The following is a 23592-nucleotide window of genomic DNA, read 5'->3' as shown; positions in this document are numbered from 1 at the left end:
TGTGTTATCAATGTTGTTTATTAAGTGGACACACTTGTAAACATGCAAACAAGAGTGAAGGCAGAGCTAATAGTTCTGATAGCCTCACAAGAGATTTTTCAAAATCAGCATAAATATGGGCGCCAATATGAAGGAGATGGTTGAAGGAAAAGGATGTGTCTGAAAGTGCTCTTTCCACGCTCATCTTGCCTGTGCTGCCTGATCCATATTGCAAAGCGCCCTGTGGACAGACGTTTTTACAAAGTCATTCTCCAGCAGGTCGTAATTGCTGAAAACATGCTTCAAATCCTTTAACAAATAAAAAAAAAAACATATAAGCATTACATGCACTGAGTCTGTAATGAGCTGACATGCTGCTGACACACCTTTACACAGGATAGGATTGTACATGAAAAATTCAAGCTATAATCTTTAGCCAGCGTGGAAGGTGTGGCTCCGGGGCACATTCCATTTACCTCTTATTATGTTGCAGACAAAAGTCAGTCATCATCGTCGTCATCCTCAGGAACAAATATGTCATGCTCCTCCAGAAGAGCAGCAAAACTCTTGCTGATCAGAGTTCCAACATAAAGGAAAGGTACCACCACCACTGTCATGCGGATAAGGCCGAAAGGTGTCTGCAAAATTCAAATGTGAATAGTGTAAGTTTCAGGCTCCACTTCTGTTTGCTGTGGAGCATTGCTGTCCAGATTGAGTCTTCTACACCCTAATAAAACAACTTAATTACAGTGAGTATCTTAAATACCTTTATCTAATTTTACAGTCTTTAACTAACGATGATTTTCTATTAGCTCACTTTAAATAACTATTTTTAAAGGTTATACACCTCTTTGTTTATGTCCAGGTTCTACATTTAGATTGTTTGTGTTTTTGGGTTTATACAGCAGACTAAAGACCAGACAGCAAATCATTCATTACTACCCAATACTCAGTAATTCTTTTTTTTTTCATTCTAACTCAGATCTGGAACCCTAACAGAACCCATTCTGAGTTTGAAGCTGATTTAAACATGTTTAAAGAACAGTGGGGAAAATGTCAAGCCAGATTCCCTGATTATTGCCTTGGTTTTTTTTTTTTTTTTACAGTAATTACTTTTGTTTTCTCGGCTGTGGTCTTCCAAACTGTCATACATGAGGTTAAACAAACCGGGCATTTACAATGAGGACTTTAAATAGTAAATGTTATGTAAACTTTAGAAATCCGATAGTGATATTCTCACATTTTGTTCCTTTTCCTTATTATATACTGGCTGAATAAAAACAAGCAACACCTAAATTTTACTTAAGGTTAACCTATTAGTGTAGAACCTAACGCACTAGCTAATCTCATATGCCCTTCAAATCTTAAATTAAACGTAAAATTTAAACAAAAACTAGAAGGTAAAATTCTGTAAATTACTTCCTGGATTTCTATAAACACGCGCTCATTGGCTAACCGGAGATCATTTGTATGTTTCCTGTCTTTCTATTGGCCGTTTCTGCAGTCCACGTAGCTTTCACCCCGCCTACTCTGCGTCTTCTCAGTTCCCTGTTCTTAGCAGAGGTAAAAAAAAAAAAAACACACTCACCTTTTCTGGTTTCGGAAGGATTGCCCCCGAAGTTGTGGATACCAAAGTTCTTCTCTGAATCGTCCTGGAAATTGGGGATGTTTTCAAGCTGGGGTTACGGGTCATTATGCCCTTGTTTCTGCCGGAAAGACGGAGAGAGAACCGCAGTATGCTCGTCGCCATTTTTGTACTTACAGTAGCAGTGGGACGTTTGTGCTCGAACAGGGTTCGGTTGACTGGGTGTGACTCACAGGTTAATGGAGTGCCAACCAACAACAGCCCTGTAGAAAATTTAAGCTTTATCACTGAATTCCACACGTTAACAAACGAGCCAATGATGAAAATTAAAAACATATTAAAAAAACTTTGAAACAATGTCTTTATTTAAGGTCACGTTTATTAGTTAAACATCCCCAGGGCGTAAACTAATGGGGAAAATGTAATTAAGATTTTTCATCAGTTGCCAAAATATTAAAATGTGAATGGAAACATTTGTAAGAAAAAATGTCAACTTTTTTGTTTTTATTTTAAAAGAAAAATGACAACCCTGGTCTCATTACAAATTACATCTTAATTACAGAATTATTCACATCTTGATACAAAAAGCGAACCTAAACAAATACGTGTTTAATATTTCAGGGAGTAAATACAGACAGTAATGAATAGTAAAAGACATTACATTATTCTTGAAGATGTTTTTTATTATTTTCTCCCTCTAATTAGAAATTCACTTAAGTCACTGGGGCACTGTTTCTTTTACTACATAAACACTTTAACCTCTTACATGCAATCTTACAGCGTCTTTGAGATATTTATACTGAAATAAAATGCAGCGTTACCAACTGTCTTCAGAAGTCGCCTAAACAGTAATTAGACTCCACCTGTGTGTAATCTAATCTTGGTTTAAATTCAGCTGTTCTGTGGAGGCCTCAGAGGATCAAAAAGACCAAGGAACACAGCAGACTTGTCTGGGAGAAAGTTGCAGAAATGTTTAAAGCAGAGTTAGTAGATAAAACAACATCCTAAACTTTAAACATCTCAGAGCAATAGTTAATCCGTTATCCAAAAATGGAAAGAGAATGATGACTACAAACATACCAACATATGGTCATCCATATCCAAACCCTAAATGATGAGCATGGTGAGCATTATTCAGAGCAGCAGATAAGAGGCACATGGTAACTCTGGAGGAGGTGTAGAGATCAACAGCTAGAATGGGAAAATATGTTAATAGGACAACTGTTAGTTGTAAACACCACAAATCTGGCCAGTTTGGAAGACTGGTGAGAAGAAACCTATTATTGGAGGAAAGAAATAAGAATTTCTGTTTACAGTTTTTCATAAACCATGTAAAAGACACATCAAACATGTGAAAGAAGGTCCTCTGGTCACAGGAGATCAAAATCTAACTTTTTGTCCTGAATTTATGTGTGCACATCACCATCCCCATGGTATGGCAACATCATGTTGTGAAGATGTGTTTCTTTAAACAGGGACAGTGAACTATGTCATGTGTAGGCCTGCAAAACATTTGAGAATGGGTGAAGTATCACCTTGTAGTAGTACAATGGCCGTGAACAGACAGCCGGAGCTACAACGAAGTGGTTTAGATCAAAGCATATTCATGTGTTTGAATGTCCTAGTCAAATTCCAGCTCTAAATTCCAATGAGAATCTGTTGCAAGATTTGTAAACTGATGGTTGCAGAAGCTCTCCATCTAACCTGACTGAGCTTGAGCTGTAAAAACCACGTATACTGTTCCATCCACTTCCCATTCATACACTAGCCTTTGTTAGATATCACATAAAATCACAGTAAAGTCATTGAAGTTTGTGGTTGTAACATGAAAAGTGTAAATAACTTAATGAATAATATTGTAATGCACTGTGAATTATTTCAATCATATGAAATATGATTGAATTTCAGTGTGTTGTGTCATATTATGGATTGAATTGGACCATATATAATTAGAATCTGACTCTGCGATTGGACTGTACTGGAATCAGTTTAGTCAATATGAACTAAAACAGGACAGAATTTAATTCCTAACAATTGTATTTGAATTTGACCTATTTGCCTTGTTGCCTTATTGCCTGGCTGCATGGTGGCGCGGTTGGTAGCACTGTTGCCTTGCAGCAACAGTGTAGGGCCTCCTTTTGCGGCCAATACAGCGTCAATTCGTCTTGGGAATGACATATACAAGTCCTGCACAGTGGTCAGAGGGATTTTAAGCCATTCTTCTTGCAGGATAGTGGCCAGGTCACTACGTGATACTGGTGGAGGAAAACGTTTCCTGACTCGCTCCTCCAAAACACCCCAAAGTGGCTCAATAATATTTAGATCTGGTGACTGTGCAGGCCATGGGAGATGTTCAACTTCACTTTCATGTTCATCAAACCAATCTTTCACCAGTCTTGCTGTGTGTATTGGTGCATTGTCATCCTGATACACGGCACCGCCTTTAGGATACAATGTTTGAACCATTGGATGCACATGGTCCTCAAGAATGGTTCGGTAGTCCTTGGCAGTGACGCGCCCATCTAGCACAAGTATTGGGCCAAGGGAATGCCATGATATGGCAGCCCAAACCATCACTGATCCACCCCCATGCTTCACTCTGGGTATGCAACAGTCTGGGTGGTACGCTTCTTTGGGGCTTCTCCACACCGTAACTCACCCGGATGTGGGGAAAACAGTAAAGGTGGACTCATCAGAGAACAATACATGTTTCACATTGTCCACAGCTCAAGATTTGCGCTCCTTGCACCATTGAAACTGACGTTTGGCATTGGCATGAGTGACCAAAGGTTTGGCTATAGCAGCCTGGCCGTGTATATTGACCCTGTGGTGCTCCTGACGGACAGTTCTGGTGGAAACGGGAGAGTTGAGGTGCACATTTAATTCTGCTGTGATTTGGGCAGCCGTAGTTTTATGTTTTTTGGATACAATCCAGGTTAGCACCCAAACATCCCTTTCAGACAGCTTCCTCTTGCGTCCACAGTTAATCCTGTTGGATGTGGTTCGTCCTTCTTGGTGGTATGCTGACATTACCCTGGATACCGTGGCTCTTGATACATCACAAAGACTTGCTGTCTTGGTCACAGATGCGCCAGCAAGACGTGCACCAACAATTTGTCTTCTTTTGAACTCCGGTATGTCACCCATAATGTTGTGTGCATTTCAATATTTTGAGCAAAACTGTGCTCTTACCCTGCTAATTGAACCTTCACACTCTGCTCTTACTGGTGCAATGTGCAATCAATGAAGACTGGCTACCAGGCTGGTCCAATTTAGCCATGAAACCTCCCACACTAAAATGACAGGTGTTTCAGTTTCATTGTCCAACCCCTGTAGATCAAAGCAATACACAAGCTGATGGTGCTGTGTTGTTACCGTATCCCCGTTTAACTGACTTAGCAGAAATGCATGTATACTCAACCAAGAATGTAAAGTGTAAAATCCTTTCCGCTGTTATTTTTAGTTCAGAAACTGAAAAGTTTGGGAACCGCTGATCTAGAGTTTGGTGCACATATCTTAAAGAAAGTAAAAGACTGTCAACAGCGTGCAGCCTTGTATAGAGACTTTGGCCCTTGATTCAGCTGTCCCCTGCAAACTGTGGGGCATGCCTTTCTCCTCTCAATACCACATTTCCTGTCTACCTACTTTCAAAGAAAAATGACAAAATAAGCCAATTAGTGCTGCAAAAACAAAACAAAACAAAAAAGACTGTCAACATGCTGGTTTATTTTTATTTATTTTTCATGAACTATGTACCAAAAACAATGATTTCATAAGAAACACAAATTTAGTCCCAGGCTTATTTTCATCTGTGATCACAGGCAAAGGTGGATGACCCAAAAACTGTCCTCAGGTAAGAGCAGCATTACTTAAAAAAATATGTCCACACAAGTAGAAGTAAAAGTTAGTCAGCCAAAAAGTATCTGAAAGTATTTTGTAAAAAGGCTACTGAAGTACTAACTGATCAAAACATCTGATTTAATTTGTTAAAATGATGTAATCAGACCGACACAAATATAAAGTAATGTGTTATATGTAACGTAAAAAATTTGTAAAAATAAATATCATTACAAAACAACAAATTTAGACAAATCAATACTTCCAGTAGGTAATGTGTATATATTAGGTACAAAGGTATATTAAGTATATAAAGTGCAATGTATTTCCAGTGATAATATCGACTGTTTACTGTCACTTGATCTCCAAATGGCATGGCAGGCTCAGTAGATAGAAAAAAACAGAACTGTAAATGTGTGTCGGGTGCATTTTTGGTTAAAACGTGTTTGTTCTTCCCTCGGTGGAGTAACTACAGGTGGGTACAGTAGCAATAAATTGTATTAAAGTATGAGTAGCGATACTTCAAAATAATACTACTCCAGTAGAAGTTAAAAGTATAGTGCAGTAAAACTTCTCCTAGAAGTATGTTTTTTTCAAGAAGTTACTCAAGTAAATGTAACTGAGTAAATGTAACTAGTTATTACCCACCTCTGACCACGGGGCAGGCAAACACAAATTATATCCACCTATTTTCCAGCCCTTTTCTGTTTCCAGAGGCTGGTACTGATCTGCATTTAGATGCAATTACCTATCAGTTCTACTAAGTCTGCAAATACAGGTGTATCTTAATGCATTAGAACATAATTAATTCAGTAATTAAATTCAAATAGTGAAAATAATATATCGATTTTACCACAAAGAGTGAAATAAATCAACTGATTGCTTCTGGTAATTTAAATGATTATGGCTTACAGATAATGAAAATCAAAAATTCAGATTCTCAGAAACTTACAATATAACAGAAGACCAATAAAAAATGGATTGTTAATACAAAAAGGTGGAGATACTGAAAAGTAATCCACGTACTGTATAATAGTTGTACTCCAAATTTGTTTGGACCTCCTTGTACATGAATTATTGCATCAATGCAGCGCAGCAAGGAAGAGATCAGGCTGTGGCACTGCTGAGGTGTTCAGGAAGCTCTGGTTACTTTATTAGCCCCCTTCGGCTCATCTTCATTGTTGCCTATCTTTCCCATGACAATACTCTGGGGATTAAGGTGGGCTAGTTGCAGGCCAACCAAGCACAGGGATACCAATTCTTCCTTAAAACAGGTTTTGGTGACTTCCGGTTAGGGGTAGCATGAGATGGCAGCCTAAATCCTGCAACTGGATCTACACCAAGATCAATAATTGTGAACTTTCTTCAATTTGATACGAAAGAAGCAATCTTTAGAAAAGCATGGAAGAAACGAATCTGAATAGATTATAAACCAGTGTTTTTTAATGACTATCCCAGTGAAGTGGTTAGGAAGCGTAAAGAATACAGTAACATTAAGAAGATACTAAAGGAAAATGGCATCAAATTCCAAACACCTATGACAAAGATCAAAATCCACTGGGAAGACGGCCCTAAAATGCACAACAATCCACAGGAAGCGGCAAGGGAGATGCTGAAAAGGGGACACAAGGTAACAGTAGCAGCAAACCTAACTTGACAAAACATGAACTAGAAGACAAAAACTAAAGCATGACCAAGAAAATAACAGAAGCATGATTCAAAACCTATCAATAATAATAATATTAAGAAGAAGAAGAACCCAAAAACACCCACAAATCATTCACTTCAAGAGTTTCAGAGAGAAGATGCAAAATACATAGAGGGAGGTTGCTGTATGCTATCAATGTTAACAGTGGGGAGGTAGACAGTAGGAAATATATTTGCACTTGTAAGAGTCCGAGTATCAATATGTCAACTTTTATTTGTATTTTCAGTGGGTTGGCCACTTTCTATAACTGCCCACGTGCCATGGTTGGAGTGGCTAAATTTGGTTTACATATTTTGATTTTCCTTACTTTGATAAGTCTTGTGAGATCTAAGCTAAAACTGCAGCTTAACTCCCCACATAATTTTGTCTTCCTAAAACAACCTATCTGGCGAGATTAATATACACTAATGTTGGACATGTGTAGAAGGGAAGAGGGTCTCATTCTGGAGTCATATTCCACCTCTACTAAGGGACCCTCTTTAATAGGAGGCTCTACCCCTTTCCTACCAACGGGACACTGGGATCAGGAGAAGATTCCTGGATCTACAGGGTAAATGTTCATACATATTCTTTTATTGTTATAGTTCTCAATGTTCTGAGTCTGTTTAGTGTCAGGGTGACCAAAAGGTATAACTACTTTATTAATGATGCAACTTAACCAGTTAAAAATTACATCTCTTAATGTGAATGGGCTAAATCATCCAATAAATAGGAAAAAGGTTCTTAACAAGCTTAAACAAGAAAAAGTTGACATAGTTTACCTGCATGAAACACACCTATCTGACAGAGGAACATAAAAAACTTAAAAATATGGGTTTTAGAAATACCTATTTTAGTTCCTTTAAAGGAGTAAAAGATGAGTTGCTACCCTAATCTCTAACAGAATCCAATTTAAATGTGAGAAGAAATAAGGGACAGAGAAGGTAGATACATCATGATAAGAGGATAGTTAGAAGAACAAATGGTCACATCAATGAACATATATGCACCTCCAGAGTCAGGGAAATCTTTTTACAAATCAATGTTTGACATCATTACTCAGGAAACAGATGGGATATTAATAGGTGGAGGCGATTTGAACATTTTGCTCAACCACAGTTTAGAGAACACCAGCAGCCCCAAAAAGAGTAAAACACACATAGCCCGTTACATAAATAGAAACTTAAAAGAAATGGGGATTATAGATACACGGAGAGAGTGCCACGCCCTGGAGAGGGACTATAGATTTTATTCTGGCCCACATTCACAATACTGTGGGATGCCATGAAGGCAGTAATGAGGGGGAAGTTGATATCCTTCATACAGGAAAAAAAAAAACTTAAGGAATATGAGGAAAAGGTAGCATAACTGGAAATACTAGAACAACTACGTAAAAAAAACAAATGATGCAGGCAAATTGGGAAAGATTGGGGAAGTAAGGAATAGAATTGATGGTATACTATCAAAAGAAATTGAAAAGAAGATCAGATTCTTAAAACAAACGTATTATGAGGGTAGAACTAAAACAGCAAAATATTTAGCCAGACGATTAAGGAATAAACAAAAGGTAAATATAATTAACAAAATCAGGGATCCAATATCCAAAATACTTTCTAATAAACCAGATGAGATTGAAAAACATTTGTAGAATATTTTGAAACTCTATACTCCCAGCCTACAGCTGCGGATGAAGACACAATTAAAAAGTTTTTAAACTCATTAGACCTCCCAAGCATAGGAGAGTCACAGAACGCGATATTATGTGCACAGATTACGGAAAAAGAAATAGAAATGGTAATAAGAAAGATTAAATCAAATACAAGCCCTGGAAATGACAGGTTTCCTATAGAATGGTATAGGAGCTTTAAGAAAGAACTGTACCCATTGTTAATAGCATCATTTAACCAAACAATTTAGAAATGAATGCTTGAGGCTGCAATTACAGTTATACTGAAGGAAGGTAAAAACAAAGAACTACAGACCAATAGCAATACTGAACTGTGATTATAAGATATACACAGTCATTATCTCCAACAGATTTCAGACTTTCATATCAGACTTAATAGACAAACCTGACCGTTTTTTTAAAGGACGACAAGCCCAAGATAACGTTAAGAGAACCTTACATATAATTGAAGAACTACAAAAAAAGGAGGATGCAATTTTCTTAAGTCTAGATGCAGATAAATATTTTGACAGCGTTAATTGGCGGTTTCTTTATCTGTCTGGAGAGATTGGGGCTTTACCCACAGTCAGTGCAATGCATTAAAACACTTCAGAGCACTATCAAAATCGTGAAAAAAAAAGAATAAAGATAAATGGAAGCCTTTCAAATTGGTTTAAGCTTGAGAGATCCATATTCATTGAGCCTCTGACACAAGCAATAAGACAAGCTGAGGATATAGAAGGGATTAAAATTAGGGATATTGAACACAAAATTGGGCTATTTGCAGACGATGTCCTGTTATACTTAAAACGACCAGACACATCTGCCAAAATTGATGAACCTGTTGGAATTTTATGGGCTTATGTCAGGATGCAAGCTAAATATTGGGAAAACCCAGGCTTTATCCTTTAATTATACTCCATCCACAGAAATTACCCAACAACTTAAGTTCAAATGGAACAAGAAATTGCTTAACTATTTGGGAGTTTCAATTACAAATAACTTAACTGATCTATTTGAAAAAAAACTACAAGTCCCTTAACCAAAAAATATTTAAAGACATGGGCAAATGGAGCGTTTTGTTAATAGATTTAAATGCAAGAATTGACATAATTAAAATTAATGTCCTTCCTAGGCTGTTATATTTGTTTCAATCGTTGCCCATTCCAATTCCAACCTCACAATTTGTGGAGAGGGATAAAAGCCTTTCTAGATTTATTTGTAATCGGGGTAAAGCAAGAGTAAGGTACTCAACGCTTCAAATACCCAAATTGAGGGAGGCTTAGCATTGCCAAATATTAAAGATTACTACTATGCAGCCTAACTGAAATCCTTACTGTGCTAGTGTATCACAGATTACTTTAAAAAATGGGAAGAAATAGAATTAGACACAGGAGAGGGCCATGTACTGGCCATGGTTGCCAACAAGAAGTTGTATAGTGAAAAAAAGAAACAACTGGATTTTTTAACAAAATTTACCTTGGAGACCTGGTTCAAAATAGTTAAGAAATATAAATTGGGAAACGAAATTAAACTTTTTAGTTGGTTATCTTATAACCCAAACTGTAAACCAGGAATTATGAATCCAAAATTCAAGGACTGGACAATGAAGGGTCTGACTACGTTAAATAGATTTATAAAAGGGGGGCAATTCAAAAGCTTTTAGACCCTGCAGAGAGAATTTAACCTAGAAAATCAGTGGTATGATATACAGCACAAACCAAAAGTTTGGACACACCTTCTCATTCAAAGAGTGACTACCTCTTTAAGCTCATCAACAGAATGCCAAGAGTGTGCGGAGCAGTAATCAAAGCAAAAGGTGGCTACTTTGAAGAACCTAGAATATAAGACATATTTTCAGATGTTTCACACTTTTTTGTTCAGTATATAATTCCACATGTGTTAATTCATAGTTTTGATGCCTTCAGTGTGAAGCTACAATATTCATAGTCATGAAAATAAAGACAACTCTTTGAATGAGAAGGTGTGTCCAAACTTTTGGTCTGTACTGTATGTGAAAGACAACAGAGCACGACTGGCTCTAAAATATGGAAAACATTTTGTTGAAAAAATACTGTAAGTTTCTTTATTACACCAAAATTAAACGAACAAGCCAACGAACATTGAATGCCCCCCCATATTGCAGATTGTGTGGAATTCAGGACGTAGACCATGACCATGTGTTTTGGTCATGTACAAAACCGACATGCTATTGGGAAGATATTCATAAAAGGCTAACGGATGTAATAGGATATACACTACCCAAAACATGTACATTATCTATTTGGGTTATCTATCAGAAGCAAACGCTTACATTAAGGACCGTTATTTGATTAAAATTCTTCTGGCTGCCGCAAAGAAGGCCATCACACGGAACTGGTATAAAGTGGAGCCCCCCTCCTCCCGCAACTGGATGGATATAGTAGAAGAAATCCACAGGATGGAGAAACTGACATACACTATAAAACTTCAACAATTGAAATGTGAGAAGCTGTGTAAAAAAATGGACACCCTATAAGAAATTGCAAGATTAGGCAAACATTGAGAAAACATGGAATGGTCACTCCTGACACTCTGTTCGGTAAGTTTGGTAAGTTTAGTAAATTCGACTTGTATTACATAAAAGGAAAATAAAATAAGTGTTTTTTAAAAAAAAACAGGTTTTGGTAGTTTTGACTGTGTGGTAAGGCACCAAGTCCTGCTACAAAATGAAGTCACCATCTCTATAAAGCTCTTCTGCAGAGGCAAGCATGAGGAACTGTCAAATGTTTGTTGTAGATGGCTGAGCTGACTCTGCACTTGATAAAACAGAGAGGACCAACACCAGCAGATGATATGGATCATCACTGACTGTGGATACTTTACACAGGACCAAAAGCAACATGAATTCTGTGCCTTTCTTCTCTTCCTCCAGACTCAGGGAACCTGATTTTCAAATGACACCCAAAATTGACATTCATCTAATACAAGCCATTTGTACTGAGCAACGGGTCAGTCCTTCTTCTTACCCCAAGTGAGATGCTTAAGACCTTGTCTCTGGTTCATAATGGCCATACAACAAGGAATACCACAGTTGTAGCCCATGCCCTGGACACATCTGTGTGGTGTGTCTCTTGAAGCACTGGTTCATGCTTTGTTAAACCCATACAAACTCTTGAATGAGCTTTGCTTCACGACCCTGTTGGTTGTGCACCATTTTATATCCACACCTTTTTTCTTCCACTCAACTTTCCAGTAATATGTCTTGATACATGAGTTAGTAAGATTATTTAGCAATAATCTTTTGTGGCTTACGCTTCTTGTCGAGGGTGCCGTTGACTGACTGCTGGACAACTATCAAGTCAGCAAGGTTGGGATCCTAAACAGGAGCCAAATTGAAGATTAGACCATTGCTCACTAGCCCCCACAGCACCACCCATTAATTTGCTTACACGTTGTCTAATTGACAGTCAGATTTGGGTGGAAGGTCCAAGCTGTAAATAAATAGTGGAAATACATTTTTTTCTCATTAGCTCAAAAAGGGGCGAATTTTAAGTACAAATCCACACACTAGTGAAAAGTTTCGGAAATTGTGTAGAAGGCTCCCCCATATATAATACAAATCTAATTATCAAAAATGAAGACCGTAAAAATGCCTGCTACATTTTATGTCGTGTATTGTAACATTAAAAAGACAAAAATAGGAATAATGTCGTTAATTTTGCGCCCCTGCTTGACTGCAGCACTTCCTAGATGCCGAGGAATCCAAGTGGATAGCGCGCGCTTTCCGGTGGCGCGCACTAAGAGGAACTGAGAAGGCGGAAGAAAGAGGACGTTGAACAAACTTGACAACTTCTGGCTGACTGGCTGGAAATACGTTTAGATACTATGTTAACAGCACAATTTGTTTTTCATTTCCATATCCATTTGGTTAGCTAATCAAACGCCCTGACTGCATTCACTTACCGCTGTCTCAATCGACACACGATTGAACCTGACTAATGGACTCCAGCAGTTTCTAAACAACCGCTGCACTTGCTCAGCGGTCCCGAAGCCACCCACCTTCACAAAGCCATATTTAGCCTCTGTAAAAGTACCGGTAAACTGAAGAAATTGTGGCTTTCGGGGGGCTTTGTTTTTTTCCTGCTTGTGGGAAAAGTTCTCCGTGCTACTCTAAAGAAAAACCCAGAGGAGAGGCCTGCAGCTTAAGAGGCTGGCTGCCCGTGAGAGGAGCCCTGCTGGCGAGGACGGACCCACTCACACAACGTTAGACCAACATGTCGGCCCAGGCACAGATGCGAGCGATGCTGGACCAGCTCATGGGGACGGCCAGAGATGGTGAGCCGGACTAATACCCGCACAGCGCTCGGTGACTGGTGTTAGCATTAGCCGCCAAGCTAAGCTGTCAGTGACAGTGAGGCGTGCTTCTCACAGCCTGGCTAACATGAGGGCAGCTAACCGCTTAGCAACCTGTTGTAGTCCACTTTATAGAGCCTGTAAAACACTATTTAGAGTTTAGCGGCAAAGTATATTTTAACTAATCCACATTGCGCGCACCGATCTCTAAATAGTTATTACAGCTAGGGGTTTTAACTTTGATGGACTCCCCATGTTGGTAACTTTAAGATTCCTGTTTAGAAATATGCAGCTAAATGACAGACTTTGTTACGACTACTCTCCTTTAAGTTTTTATTCATAAAAATCAATTTTTTAAGAGGGCAGAAGATATTTTAAAACATGGGTTAATGCACAAAATTAAACAATAAAGCTCACACCTGCTGCTTTGCTTTTCCTCTGTTACAGGAGACACCATGAGGCAGAGAATTAAATTTACAGATGATCGAGTCTGTAAAAGCCACCTCTTAGATTCATGTCCTCATGATATTCTATCAGGCACGGTAAGTATCATCAAAACAAGAATATCTACTGGGCCATATAAAGAAACTTACTTTGATTAGGCTTGAGAAGAATGATTACATTTAAAAGATGGAAGCAATATGTGAGCTGAAACCTTTTTATTATATATAGTGTTTGCAGTGCCTAACTTCCTGTCCACCACTCTGGATGATGTACAAAACAGTGATTATAAGATAGTGCCAGTGTAGCGACATCACAAACTAAAGTTTCTGAGCTGTTGTAAACTGTGGCAATCGGAGACAAAGGGATTAGGTTAATATTTGCCATTGTCCCATTTACAAATTGGGAAGACTACACAGATAAATTATAAAGATAAAGGATGGATTTATGTGATTCATTATACCATCCCTGTCTACCCATATCAATTTAAATGAAACTAGCCTCTTTTGTTGTCATATTTCCTTAAGTAAAACCGGTTTATTATTGTTGTTTTCAGCAGGTTTGTTCTTGGCTTACATGAAGGTTCTTGGGCTATATAAATGTCTAAATCTATCAATAATATGTATGGAAATATGAGCTGGGTGTCTTGTTTTCATGACTTAATCTTTAATGGTGTCTTAGCCAATAATATCTGTGCAAAGACATCCAGTTGCTGTTAGTTTTATTGATTTGGGCAGCCTGGGTACATGTTGAATTTAGGCATAATGCAGTGTAGCTTACTGACAAGACAGGTTTTTAATTAAAAGGTTTTGGCTGGTGGTGCTTGGAAATAATTAGGTACATTTTTTTTATTTGCCAGTTTTGTCCATTGATTAAACCACCTCAAGTTTCCTTACTATTTTCTGAACTTGCATTTTCCGTCATTCCTGCATGTGTCGCCATCGTTGCGCTCCGTTGTCTTCCGAAATGGCATGAGAGTACTTTTTGTGCCATTATTGCAAAGAACCTGTTAAAATCAGGAATGTCAATTTAACATATGAAGTTGAAAAGATATGGTTAACACTGAAGTGTAGGCCAACATATTGGCTGGTGGAAAAGTTAGGTCCATATTTGCCCATTTTTTAATAACTGTCATCGACCTCTCCTGTCCATGCCTCCTAGCCTGTTGGACCATCTTGCATTTTATACCTGTGTGCTAAAATTGTTTCATTTCAGTCTGTTTTCTTTGTTGTGAAGTATTTTTCCTTAAGACTTTTTAATTAAACTCAAGTTCCATTTATTTCGATCAGACCAGATCACTCTTATAAAATATGAAAGGGCGACTCCTGATCAAACCTGACCTCCTGACTAAAATGGTTACATGCTCCTAAAAATTTGAAATCTCTGATCCCCAATTAAAGCAAATTGGCAGCATAAAAAATACTGGCTTAATAAATGATAAACTGGAAAATCAGTTTGGAATATTGACCAATGACTGTCCTGTTATGTAAATACCTACACTAGCATTAGTAGATATAAACGTTGGAGGGAAAGAGGGAACCCACTTAGGTGGAAACATCCAAAATAATATTCTAAATCTTTATATATCGGCACATTTAGTATTAGACTAATGGCAGTTTTTAGTATTTACAGTAGTATTTGTACATTTATGATTTTCACTGACAGAGAAACAAAGGTTTGACTCCTTGGTTTTATGTCCTACACATAGTAATTTGCTTCAATTCAGCAGGTCATCCAAGGTTGGGGTTAGAAAATAACTCCCTTGAGCTGTCAGTACTGATGCTTCTTAATTATTCCATTTAAAATGTACCTTCTAATGTGAAGACTTTAGCAAAACAAGTCCAGGCTAACCTCTAGGAATATTTCTTTTGTTATCATCTAAATCAATAGGAGAGTAAGGTAGAACGTGTAATTTATCATTTTCTTTATTCTTTAGAGAATGGACTTGGGGGAATGTGCCAAAGTCCACGATTTGGCTCTTCGAGCAGATTACGAGATCGCCTCCAAGGAGAGTGAATACTTCTTTGAGCTTGATGTAAGTCTCCTCACTGAGCGCGCTCAGTTCAGACAAACAGTTCAACAAAGGTAACTGGATCTTTGTCCCAGCTGAGTTAGCCATAGCTTACTAGGTGCAGTAAAGGCTGCTTTTTATTTGTCTGCATCTCTTTACATTTCTTCCTGTAAATATCTGCGTTAGGTAAGTTGTTTTGAATTTTAAACATAATTCTGTCTTTAGGTTTTAAAATAAAGAAGAGATGGTATTTTACCAAAAACAATTAATATATTTTCTTCAAATTACTAGATGTATGTCAAAATAAAGCATGTAGTTTGTGACCTTATCGGGAAAGAAAACATGCATAGTTTGTGTCATTCTTTGTGGACATTGTCTGCAAATGTCAATTTAAACTGCTAAGACTAATGTTTTTATTGTTGTATGTAAAGGCCTTGTTCAGTATGTCTTATTTGTCAAATATTAAAATACTTGACAGATATTCACACCTTTAGTTTTTATGTCTACATCATTGACGATGGATGGACTTGTGAGTAGACCCTCTCTGAAATGAAAATCTTACCTTCTCTGCTGCTGGGAATGCACCCATGAAACATAGAACGAAACAAGCTTGATAAAATTACATTTTTAAGCTGAAGTTTTATTTTGCCCAACACATAATCGTATTGAAGTTATTTTCAAAATTTGCTTTAGTTTAAATAAAACATGGAGTGAAATAATGTTTTAAATGTAATATTTTGGACATCCTGATATGTTATGCTGCGTTCCATTAACCCCGGAAGTCAGAGTTTACATCATCTCCCAGTTGTAGTGTTGCAGTTTCCTGCTTGTTTTTGTTTGTATTGCCAGCAACTGTAACAGGAGTCTTTTAACAATAACAATGACAATATCACGGTTCTGCACGGTATTTCATGTATATAAAAAGTGTTGAAACATCTCGTCTAATAAATCCTGAAAACTGGTACATGTACGACAAACTAAATGTTACATAAATAATAACGATAGGCTAAAAAAATGTCCAAGTAACAACTAAGTTTTACTACTGTTGATGCGAGCAGCAGCCGTCTTGAATGCAGAAGTCGGGTATGGTCATGTTACCCTAACTGTCCAACTCCTAATTTCGACTTTCGGGGATGTTCCAGTTGAAATTTCCTACTCTGAGGTCGGAAATTCTGACTTCCAGTACAAATGGAAAGCACCATAAGTGAAACAGGTCTATCATATGTGCAGCAACTCAAAAGCATTACATGTCAGCATTTAGAGGCTCTAAAATGTTTGTTCAGTTGTCAGTGTTGTAACATAGAAGTTATTTATTCATGCTGTGTTCTTATGTGTCCTTCCAGTTCTCTTAGGGATAGTTTGCTGAGAAACCTCAGTGGGAAATGTTTTTTTTTTATCAGCTTCATTGTCTATAAATAACAACTGACCTCTTCCTTAAACTTAACATATCATTGCTTTTGCCACTTTGCCTCGTCTCCTCCATACATTATTGTCCTTCAGACAACCTATAGCAGTCCAGCAAAGAATCTTGTGCAGATTTCTTAGATCCAAACACTACCAGCAACGCGTTAAACGGTTTTGCTTTCAAAGAAAACATTTTACATCCTTAGAAACCCCATAAAATGACTGGACCTGTCGAATGTGTTGTCCCAGGCTGCAGAACACCTTCAGTCTTTCATCGCTGACTGCGATCGCAGAACTGAGTTAGCCAAGAAGAGGCTAGCTGAGACCCAGGATGAGATCAGCGCAGAGGTGGCTGCGAAGGTGACAAACAATCTGCTTGGTCTCAGTAATGTGCTCACTGGAAAAGCAACGGATGAATATACCCCCCCCACCGTCTTTTTTTATTTTTTTTATACAAACATCTTTTTGTCTTTGTCTTCCCTGCCATGAAAAGGCTGAGCGTGTCCATGAGTTAAATGAAGAAATCGGGAAGCTTCTTGCAAAAGCGGAGCAGCTGGGGGGCGAAGGGAACGTCGATGAGGCCCAACAGGTGCTGGAGAAGGTGGAGAAAACCCGGGCCTTGAAGAAGGAAGCAGAGGTCAGAGACGTCTTTCTGTTGCTTTGGTTTAGACCATATGAAATAACAGAATGTTTGCCATCCTCTTTACTAAACCTGTTTTTGTTTGTTTACGAAGGATGTTTACAGAAACTCAATGCCAGCTTCCAGCTTTCAACAGCAGAAACTCCGGGTGTGTGAGGTGTGTTCAGCTTACTTGGGTCTCCACGATAACGACCGGCGCCTGGCGGATCACTTTGGGGGCAAACTTCACCTTGGTTTCATTGAAATACGTGAAAAGCTTGACAAGCTGAGGGTAAGGATGCTATTAAAATTAAGTATACTGCTAATACCTGGAGTCATGGATGCAGCATCCCTAAATTTTGACTTTGTCCTTTCGTAGGCCATAGATCTGCTGACTTTTACTTTTTTATACAGAAAGCTGTCGTAGAAAAACAAGAAAAAATGCGCACGAGAAGACGAGAGGACCGCGAACGAGAGGACGAAAAAGAGCGACAGTGGGAGATGGACCGGGAAAGAGAGAAACAACGAGAGTGGGAGAGAGAACGAGAAAGGGAGCGGAGAAGGTAAGAAATTCAGCTACACAATGAAAAGGTTTGCATTCTTTCACAGATGTCAGACAGATGTTTTTATGTTATTTTCTCAGGTCCAGATCCAGAAGCGCAGACCGATACAGGTATTCCTTCCTGGTCTTGAGTCACTTTGTTGTTTTTCTTTTTTTTTTTTGCTTTGTATTTTAGGATTGAACTCTTTATGAAGAAACCACCAGAAGATGTACAGGGGTTGGACAATGAAACTGAAACACCTGTCATTTTAGTGTGGGAGGTTTCATGGCTAAATTGGACCAGCCTGGTAGCCAGTCTTCATTGATTGCACATTGCACCAGTAAGAGCAGAGTGTGAAGGTTCAATTAGCAGGGTAAGAGCACAGTTTTGCTCTAATATTGAAATGTACACAACATTATGGGTGACATACCAGAGTTCAAAAGAGGACAAATTGTTGGTGCACGTCTTGCTGGCGCATCTGTGACCAAGACAGCAAGTCTTTGTGATGTATCAAGAGCCACGGTATCCAGGGTAATGTCAGCATACCACCAAGAAGGACGAATCACATCCAACAGGATTAACTGTGGACGCAAGAGGAAGCTGACTGAAAGTGTTGTTCAGCTGCTAACCCGGATTGTATCCAAAAAACATAAAACCACGGCTGCCCAAATCACAGCAGAATTAAATGTGCACCTCAACTCTCCTGTTTCCACCAGAACTATCCATCAGGAGCTCCACAGGGTCAATATACACGGCCGGGCTGCTATAGCCAAACCTTTGGTCACTCATGCCAATGCCAAACGTCAGTTTCAATGGTGCAAGGAGCGCAAATCTTGGGCTGTGGACAATGTGAAACATGTATTGTTCTCTGATGAGTCCACCTTTACTGTTTTCCCCACATCCAGGAGAGTTACGATGTGGAGAAGACCCAAAGAAGCGTACCACCCAGACTGTTGCATACCCAGAGTGAAGCATGGGGGTGGATCAGTGATGGTTTGGGCTGCCATATCATGGCATTCCCTTGGCCCAATACTTGAGCTAGATGGGCGCGTCACTGCCAAGGACTACCGGACCATTCTTGAGGACCATGTGCATCCAATGGTTCAAACATTGTATCCTGAAGGCGGTGCCGTGTATCAGGATGACAATGCACCAATACACACAGCAAGACTGGTGAAAGATTGGTTTGATGAACATGAAAGTGAAGTTGAACATCTCCCATGGCCTGCACAGTCACCAGATCTAAATATTATTGAGCCACTTTGGGGTGTTTTGGAGGAGCGAGTCAGGAAACGTTTTCCTCCACCAGTATCACGTAGTGACCTGGCCACTATCCTGCAAGAACAATGGCTTAAAATCCCTCTGACCACTGTGCAGGACTTGTATATGTCATTTCCAAGACGAATTGACGTTGTATTGGCCGCAAAAGGAGGCCCTACACCATACTAATAAATTATTGTGGTCTAAAACCAGGTGTTTCAGTTTCATTGTCCAACCCCTGTATAATGTGATGTTATAGTTGTTAATGGGACTGCCCCAGTGCTTAACTTGTATGACAAGCCTTGTTAAAGCTTACAGGAGTAATCTCACCCAGATAATGTTATTTCTTATACAGTCTTACAATCTGCATAACAATTGTTTGAACAGGGATGGAGGCAGTTCCTCATCGCATCGTTCAAGACGCCCCCACTCCTCTCGTTCCAGAGAAGACGGCTCTGACCGGGACAGGGAGCGAGAGAGGAAGCATCGACACAAGGACGGACACCGCTCACGCTCCCACTCTCACAGGCACAAAAAGAAGAGGTCTAGATATTATAACTTCTATTAACTCTTATTGGAGTAGAATTAAATGTTTTCAATATTTGTTTTGTAAAGTGAATTAACTCAGTGCTCAAGTTGAGTGACCTCCAACAGTTAATCCACCAACTTCTGGCTTCCCTCCTAAGAAAACACTTCCTAATTGTCCTTAAAACACACAAATAATGCAATGTATAAATATTTATCGCTGAACTGAACCGTTGTTTTACATTGTCATATTGCAACCGTAGACTACAATATCCTTTTAAAATGATTTTATGTGATAAATCAACACAAAGTAGTGCATAATTGGGAAACAGAATAAAAGGATTCATGTTTTTTTATTTTAAGTCTACATCGCTCACAGTTGCATGAAAAAAAAATCAATTAGCCCTGGTCAGTTGGTACTCTGTAAATCTATTTCTGGCAGAAAAGAGCATCACCATTTTAAAACGTGGTGTTGGTATCATCATGCTGTGGCAATGCTTTTCTTCAGCAGGGATGCAAAAATGGGTGGTCCTAAATACAAAGCGAATATTGAAGAAAATCTATTAGGTGAGTGGGGTCCAAAATCAGTCATCAAGGACCAGTTTTCTGCATGTTTCAGGTGTTGATTTGGTTCACACACCTGACTCAGATGGATAGCTGAATTAAACGTCCCCTGCAGAGCTAGTCAACATACGAAGTTCATTTTAATTAGATGTGTAGGAGCAAGAAACAATCTAAAACCGACAGGGCTCCAGCACGCCCTTGTTCTAGCAGGACATCTGTAAACAGTACAACCAAAGTTAAAGGAGAATGGTTTAGATCAAAGCATATTCATTTATTGGAATGGCCCAATCAATGTCCAGACCTGAACCCAACTGGGAATATGTGGCAAGTCTTGAAATTTGCTATTCACACACTAAGCTTAAGCTATTTTGCAATCCAGAGGCTGGTTCCACAAAGTATCGACTCAGGGAAGTGGTGCTTGAAACATGTAGCATTGCAGTTAACAATTATACCCTACTTTGTGTTGCTCTGTCAAATAAAATGTGTTAGTCTGTGCCATACTTACCTAAGCAGTCCTTGTATTTATCAAGTTTTGGAATTGTCGTGCAAAGGAATATTTGCTTCCTGTTACCAAATATCTCCCCCCCCCCCCCCCCCAGATCCTCCAGAGACAGATCATCCCACACACGTGACCAAGAGCCTTCCCCATCCCAGCAGAGCTGGCGAGAGCGTCCAGGGGAGGGATGCCGCAATGACAGAGCAGAGGGTGCAGACTTGGAGGACAGGGAGCGGTCAGCTTCTCCAGACGTGGCCAAAGGAAGGGAAAGAGAGAGATCCCTGTCGTACGAGCGAGAACGGCGCTCCAGCTCTGAGGAACGGGAGTCCGGCGAGATCTGAACAGCTACCTTTTTGGTTTGGATGTCATAAATACAAAGGAGGAAGGGGGGATGAGCATGCTGGTGCTAGTGCATTTGATTTCACTATGCATGTTCAAAGTGGGACATGTGCTTGTGGATGGTGGGGATCAAGAAAACATGCAAACCGACTTTTAAGAAACTGTATTAGGCAGGGCTTCTGAGAGGGCTGTACAGTCATTATTTTTTTGTCATTTTGCTGACCTGACAGTCATTTCCAGAGGGACAAGGGAAGAGAGGCTTGGCTTTATTTCTGTTTTACTGAAGTGCTGTTCTTTTTTTACAGACTAGTTAGACCGTTGATGTTTTGTAGCTGTGGCCACCCTCACAGTAATGCTATAGATGAGCTTTAAATGATGAAGTTCTTCTAACAATATTTTATTTTCTGCCTTCCAGACAATTGTTTCTTTATTTGAAATCTTCTACACAACATGCCCCCGTTTGGGGAAAAAAAAGCCTCTCTTGTCATCAAAATATTTTTAATCATTCAGTTTCCAGAATAATGGTCGGTGCATATTCACACACTTGAGCTGTAATGTAGGTGGTCCACATTGCCATACCACCACAAGTGAATAAAATGTTCTGCTCTTGTTGAAATGCTCCTGGTTTAGTTTTTTCTTCACATCTTTCCTCAACTTGAATACATTTTGTGATACCATAGCTGCTCCTACTTTCTTCCAGCAGTGTATTATGAATTGAGTAGTGAGCCTGAAATCTTACATTTTCCTGAATAGCTGTTGGAGCTGAGATCAAGTTAGACATGTGTTTTAAAACTTTGCAAACACAGCTTTTTTGTTGGTAGAATACAGGAAACACAAGTTAATTTTGAAACAAAAAGGGAAACTTGTATTATAGATTTATTATACACACGGTGATGTATTGAAATGTTTGTCATTTACTTTGGCTAGCCAGTGAAAACCCAAAATTCATCTTCTGGGCAACAGAATACTGCATAAGACCAATTTAAAATAATAATAGTGATATCATGGCCTTCATAATCATGGAGTTGACTGACTGTAGAGTTTTCCCTTATACTCTGTTAAAGCTGTGTAAGAAACTAAAGGTCATTGGTAAAGAAGCTGTTTAAGGCGAGGTGTCCAAGCTTCCTAATGGAAAGTTGAGTTAAAGGAAAAAGTGTAATAGAAAAAGATGCACATCCAACAGGGATAAGCACAACCTTGAGAAAATTGTGAAACAAAGGCCATTCAAGAATTTGGAGATTTGTAAGGCACCAACTGCAGCTGGAAACAGAAATGGAAGCGTCACCACACCGAGATATCCAGGACACATCACATTCCTAGTCACTCCTGAAACACAAAAGTAATGGGCTGTTGTTGGTAGTCCAATATTCTGTTTTCAGATAAATGTTAATTTCATATTTTATTGGGAAATCAGGGTTGCAGAGTCTAGGAAGAGGAGAGGTACAGATTCCATATTGCTTGGGATCCAGTGTGAAGTTTCCACAGTCAGTGATGATTTGGGCAGCCATGTTATCTGCTGGTGTTCTATCAAGTGCAATGTCAGCACAGGTATTTACCAAGAAGTACACGCATCCCTGTGCTGACAAGCTTTATGCAGATGTCGATTTCATTTTCCAGCAGCCACATAGACTGATCTCCTCCATACCACACCACAAAGATGCAGTAGTTCATGCCAAAGGAGCCCCGACCACGTTTGTGCATTTACCATATAGCACATGGACATAATTTTAAGTAAGCTAGTATCTATTTACCAAAATTCATTTTTTATTTATATTATGCAGTATCTGACTAAATAGATTTTGCCTTCTGTATTCACATAAATTATGTTTTTGATAAGATGCACCTCGGCATGTAATGAAATACATTTTTCTTCCATGACACCTAAAAGAAAATGCTGTTTGAAAGAACAGAAAGTAGAGCCTGTGTTTAATGTTTAAATGATACCATCTTTTCCCAGTTCTAAAATTATTCAAATCTAACTGGAAGAGTACAAAACTGTCCTCAACAGATCCCCCCATATTATTTATTAAATAACGGAAATGTCCGTGAAAACACAGTCTAAGAGATGTATACATACAAAATACAATTTGGAATTTAGTTTCTATAAGAAGGCTATTGAATTGGTTTGGTTTGCATTTTCTTATGTGTTTAATGGAGAGATTTTGCCTTAAATGTTATGCCATTGTTATTAATGATTTTAGCTTATTTTAGTAACAATTACTCTTACGTCTCTTTATAAACGTCCCAAGTACTGTTCTAATAGCCTAAGTAAAAAATGTGGAAATACTTCTCTGAATGGATA

General features: G+C 38.8%; 2 protein-coding genes across 2 annotated transcripts; one reads left to right on the top strand and one right to left on the bottom strand.

The window, feature by feature from the left end:
• Nucleotides 1–1768, bottom strand: smdt1b (single-pass membrane protein with aspartate-rich tail 1b). The gene is made up of 3 exons (XM_047366976.1): nt 1568–1768; nt 456–617; nt 1–220 (listed from the first exon to the last, which is right to left on the bottom strand). Exons 1-2 carry the CDS (start codon nt 1727–1729, stop codon nt 480–482), a joined length of 300 nt encoding a protein of 99 aa, XP_047222932.1. The 5' UTR covers nt 1730–1768; the 3' UTR covers nt 1–220; nt 456–479.
• A 10742-nt stretch (nt 1769–12510) lies between these two features.
• On the top strand, nt 12511–21906 carry zgc:158803 (LUC7 domain-containing protein). The gene is made up of 10 exons (XM_047366984.1): nt 12511–13071; nt 13537–13631; nt 15467–15565; nt 17195–17305; nt 17439–17582; nt 17680–17856; nt 17979–18127; nt 18208–18237; nt 19754–19909; nt 21055–21906. The coding sequence occupies exons 1-10, from the start codon at nt 13011–13013 to the stop codon at nt 21290–21292; spliced, it is 1260 nt and encodes a 419-aa protein (XP_047222940.1). The 5' UTR covers nt 12511–13010; the 3' UTR covers nt 21293–21906.
• The last annotated feature ends 1686 nt before the right edge of the window (nt 21907–23592 follow it).

The sequence above is a fragment of the Girardinichthys multiradiatus genome, chromosome 5 (genome assembly GCF_021462225.1).
Source record: "Girardinichthys multiradiatus isolate DD_20200921_A chromosome 5, DD_fGirMul_XY1, whole genome shotgun sequence".
NCBI lineage: Eukaryota > Metazoa > Chordata > Actinopteri > Cyprinodontiformes > Goodeidae > Girardinichthys > Girardinichthys multiradiatus.
The sequence above is the reverse complement of the archived record's forward strand: the minus strand, read 5'-3'. Positions and strand labels throughout refer to the sequence as shown.

Coding starts and splice junctions, on each gene's coding strand:
- smdt1b (XM_047366976.1), bottom strand. CDS start 1,729: ATGGCGACGAGCATACTGCGGTTCTCTCTCCGTCTTTCCGGCAGAAAC. Junction 618..1,567: donor TCCTTCCGAAACCAGAAAAG/GTGAGTGTGTTT, acceptor TGAATTTTGCAG/ACACCTTTCGGCCTTATCCG.
- zgc:158803 (XM_047366984.1), top strand. CDS start 13,011: ATGTCGGCCCAGGCACAGATGCGAGCGATGCTGGACCAGCTCATGGGG. Junction 18,128..18,207: donor CGAGAAAGGGAGCGGAGAAG/GTAAGAAATTCA, acceptor TTATTTTCTCAG/GTCCAGATCCAGAAGCGCAG. Junction 18,238..19,753: donor AGAAGCGCAGACCGATACAG/GTATTCCTTCCT, acceptor TTGTTTGAACAG/GGATGGAGGCAGTTCCTCAT.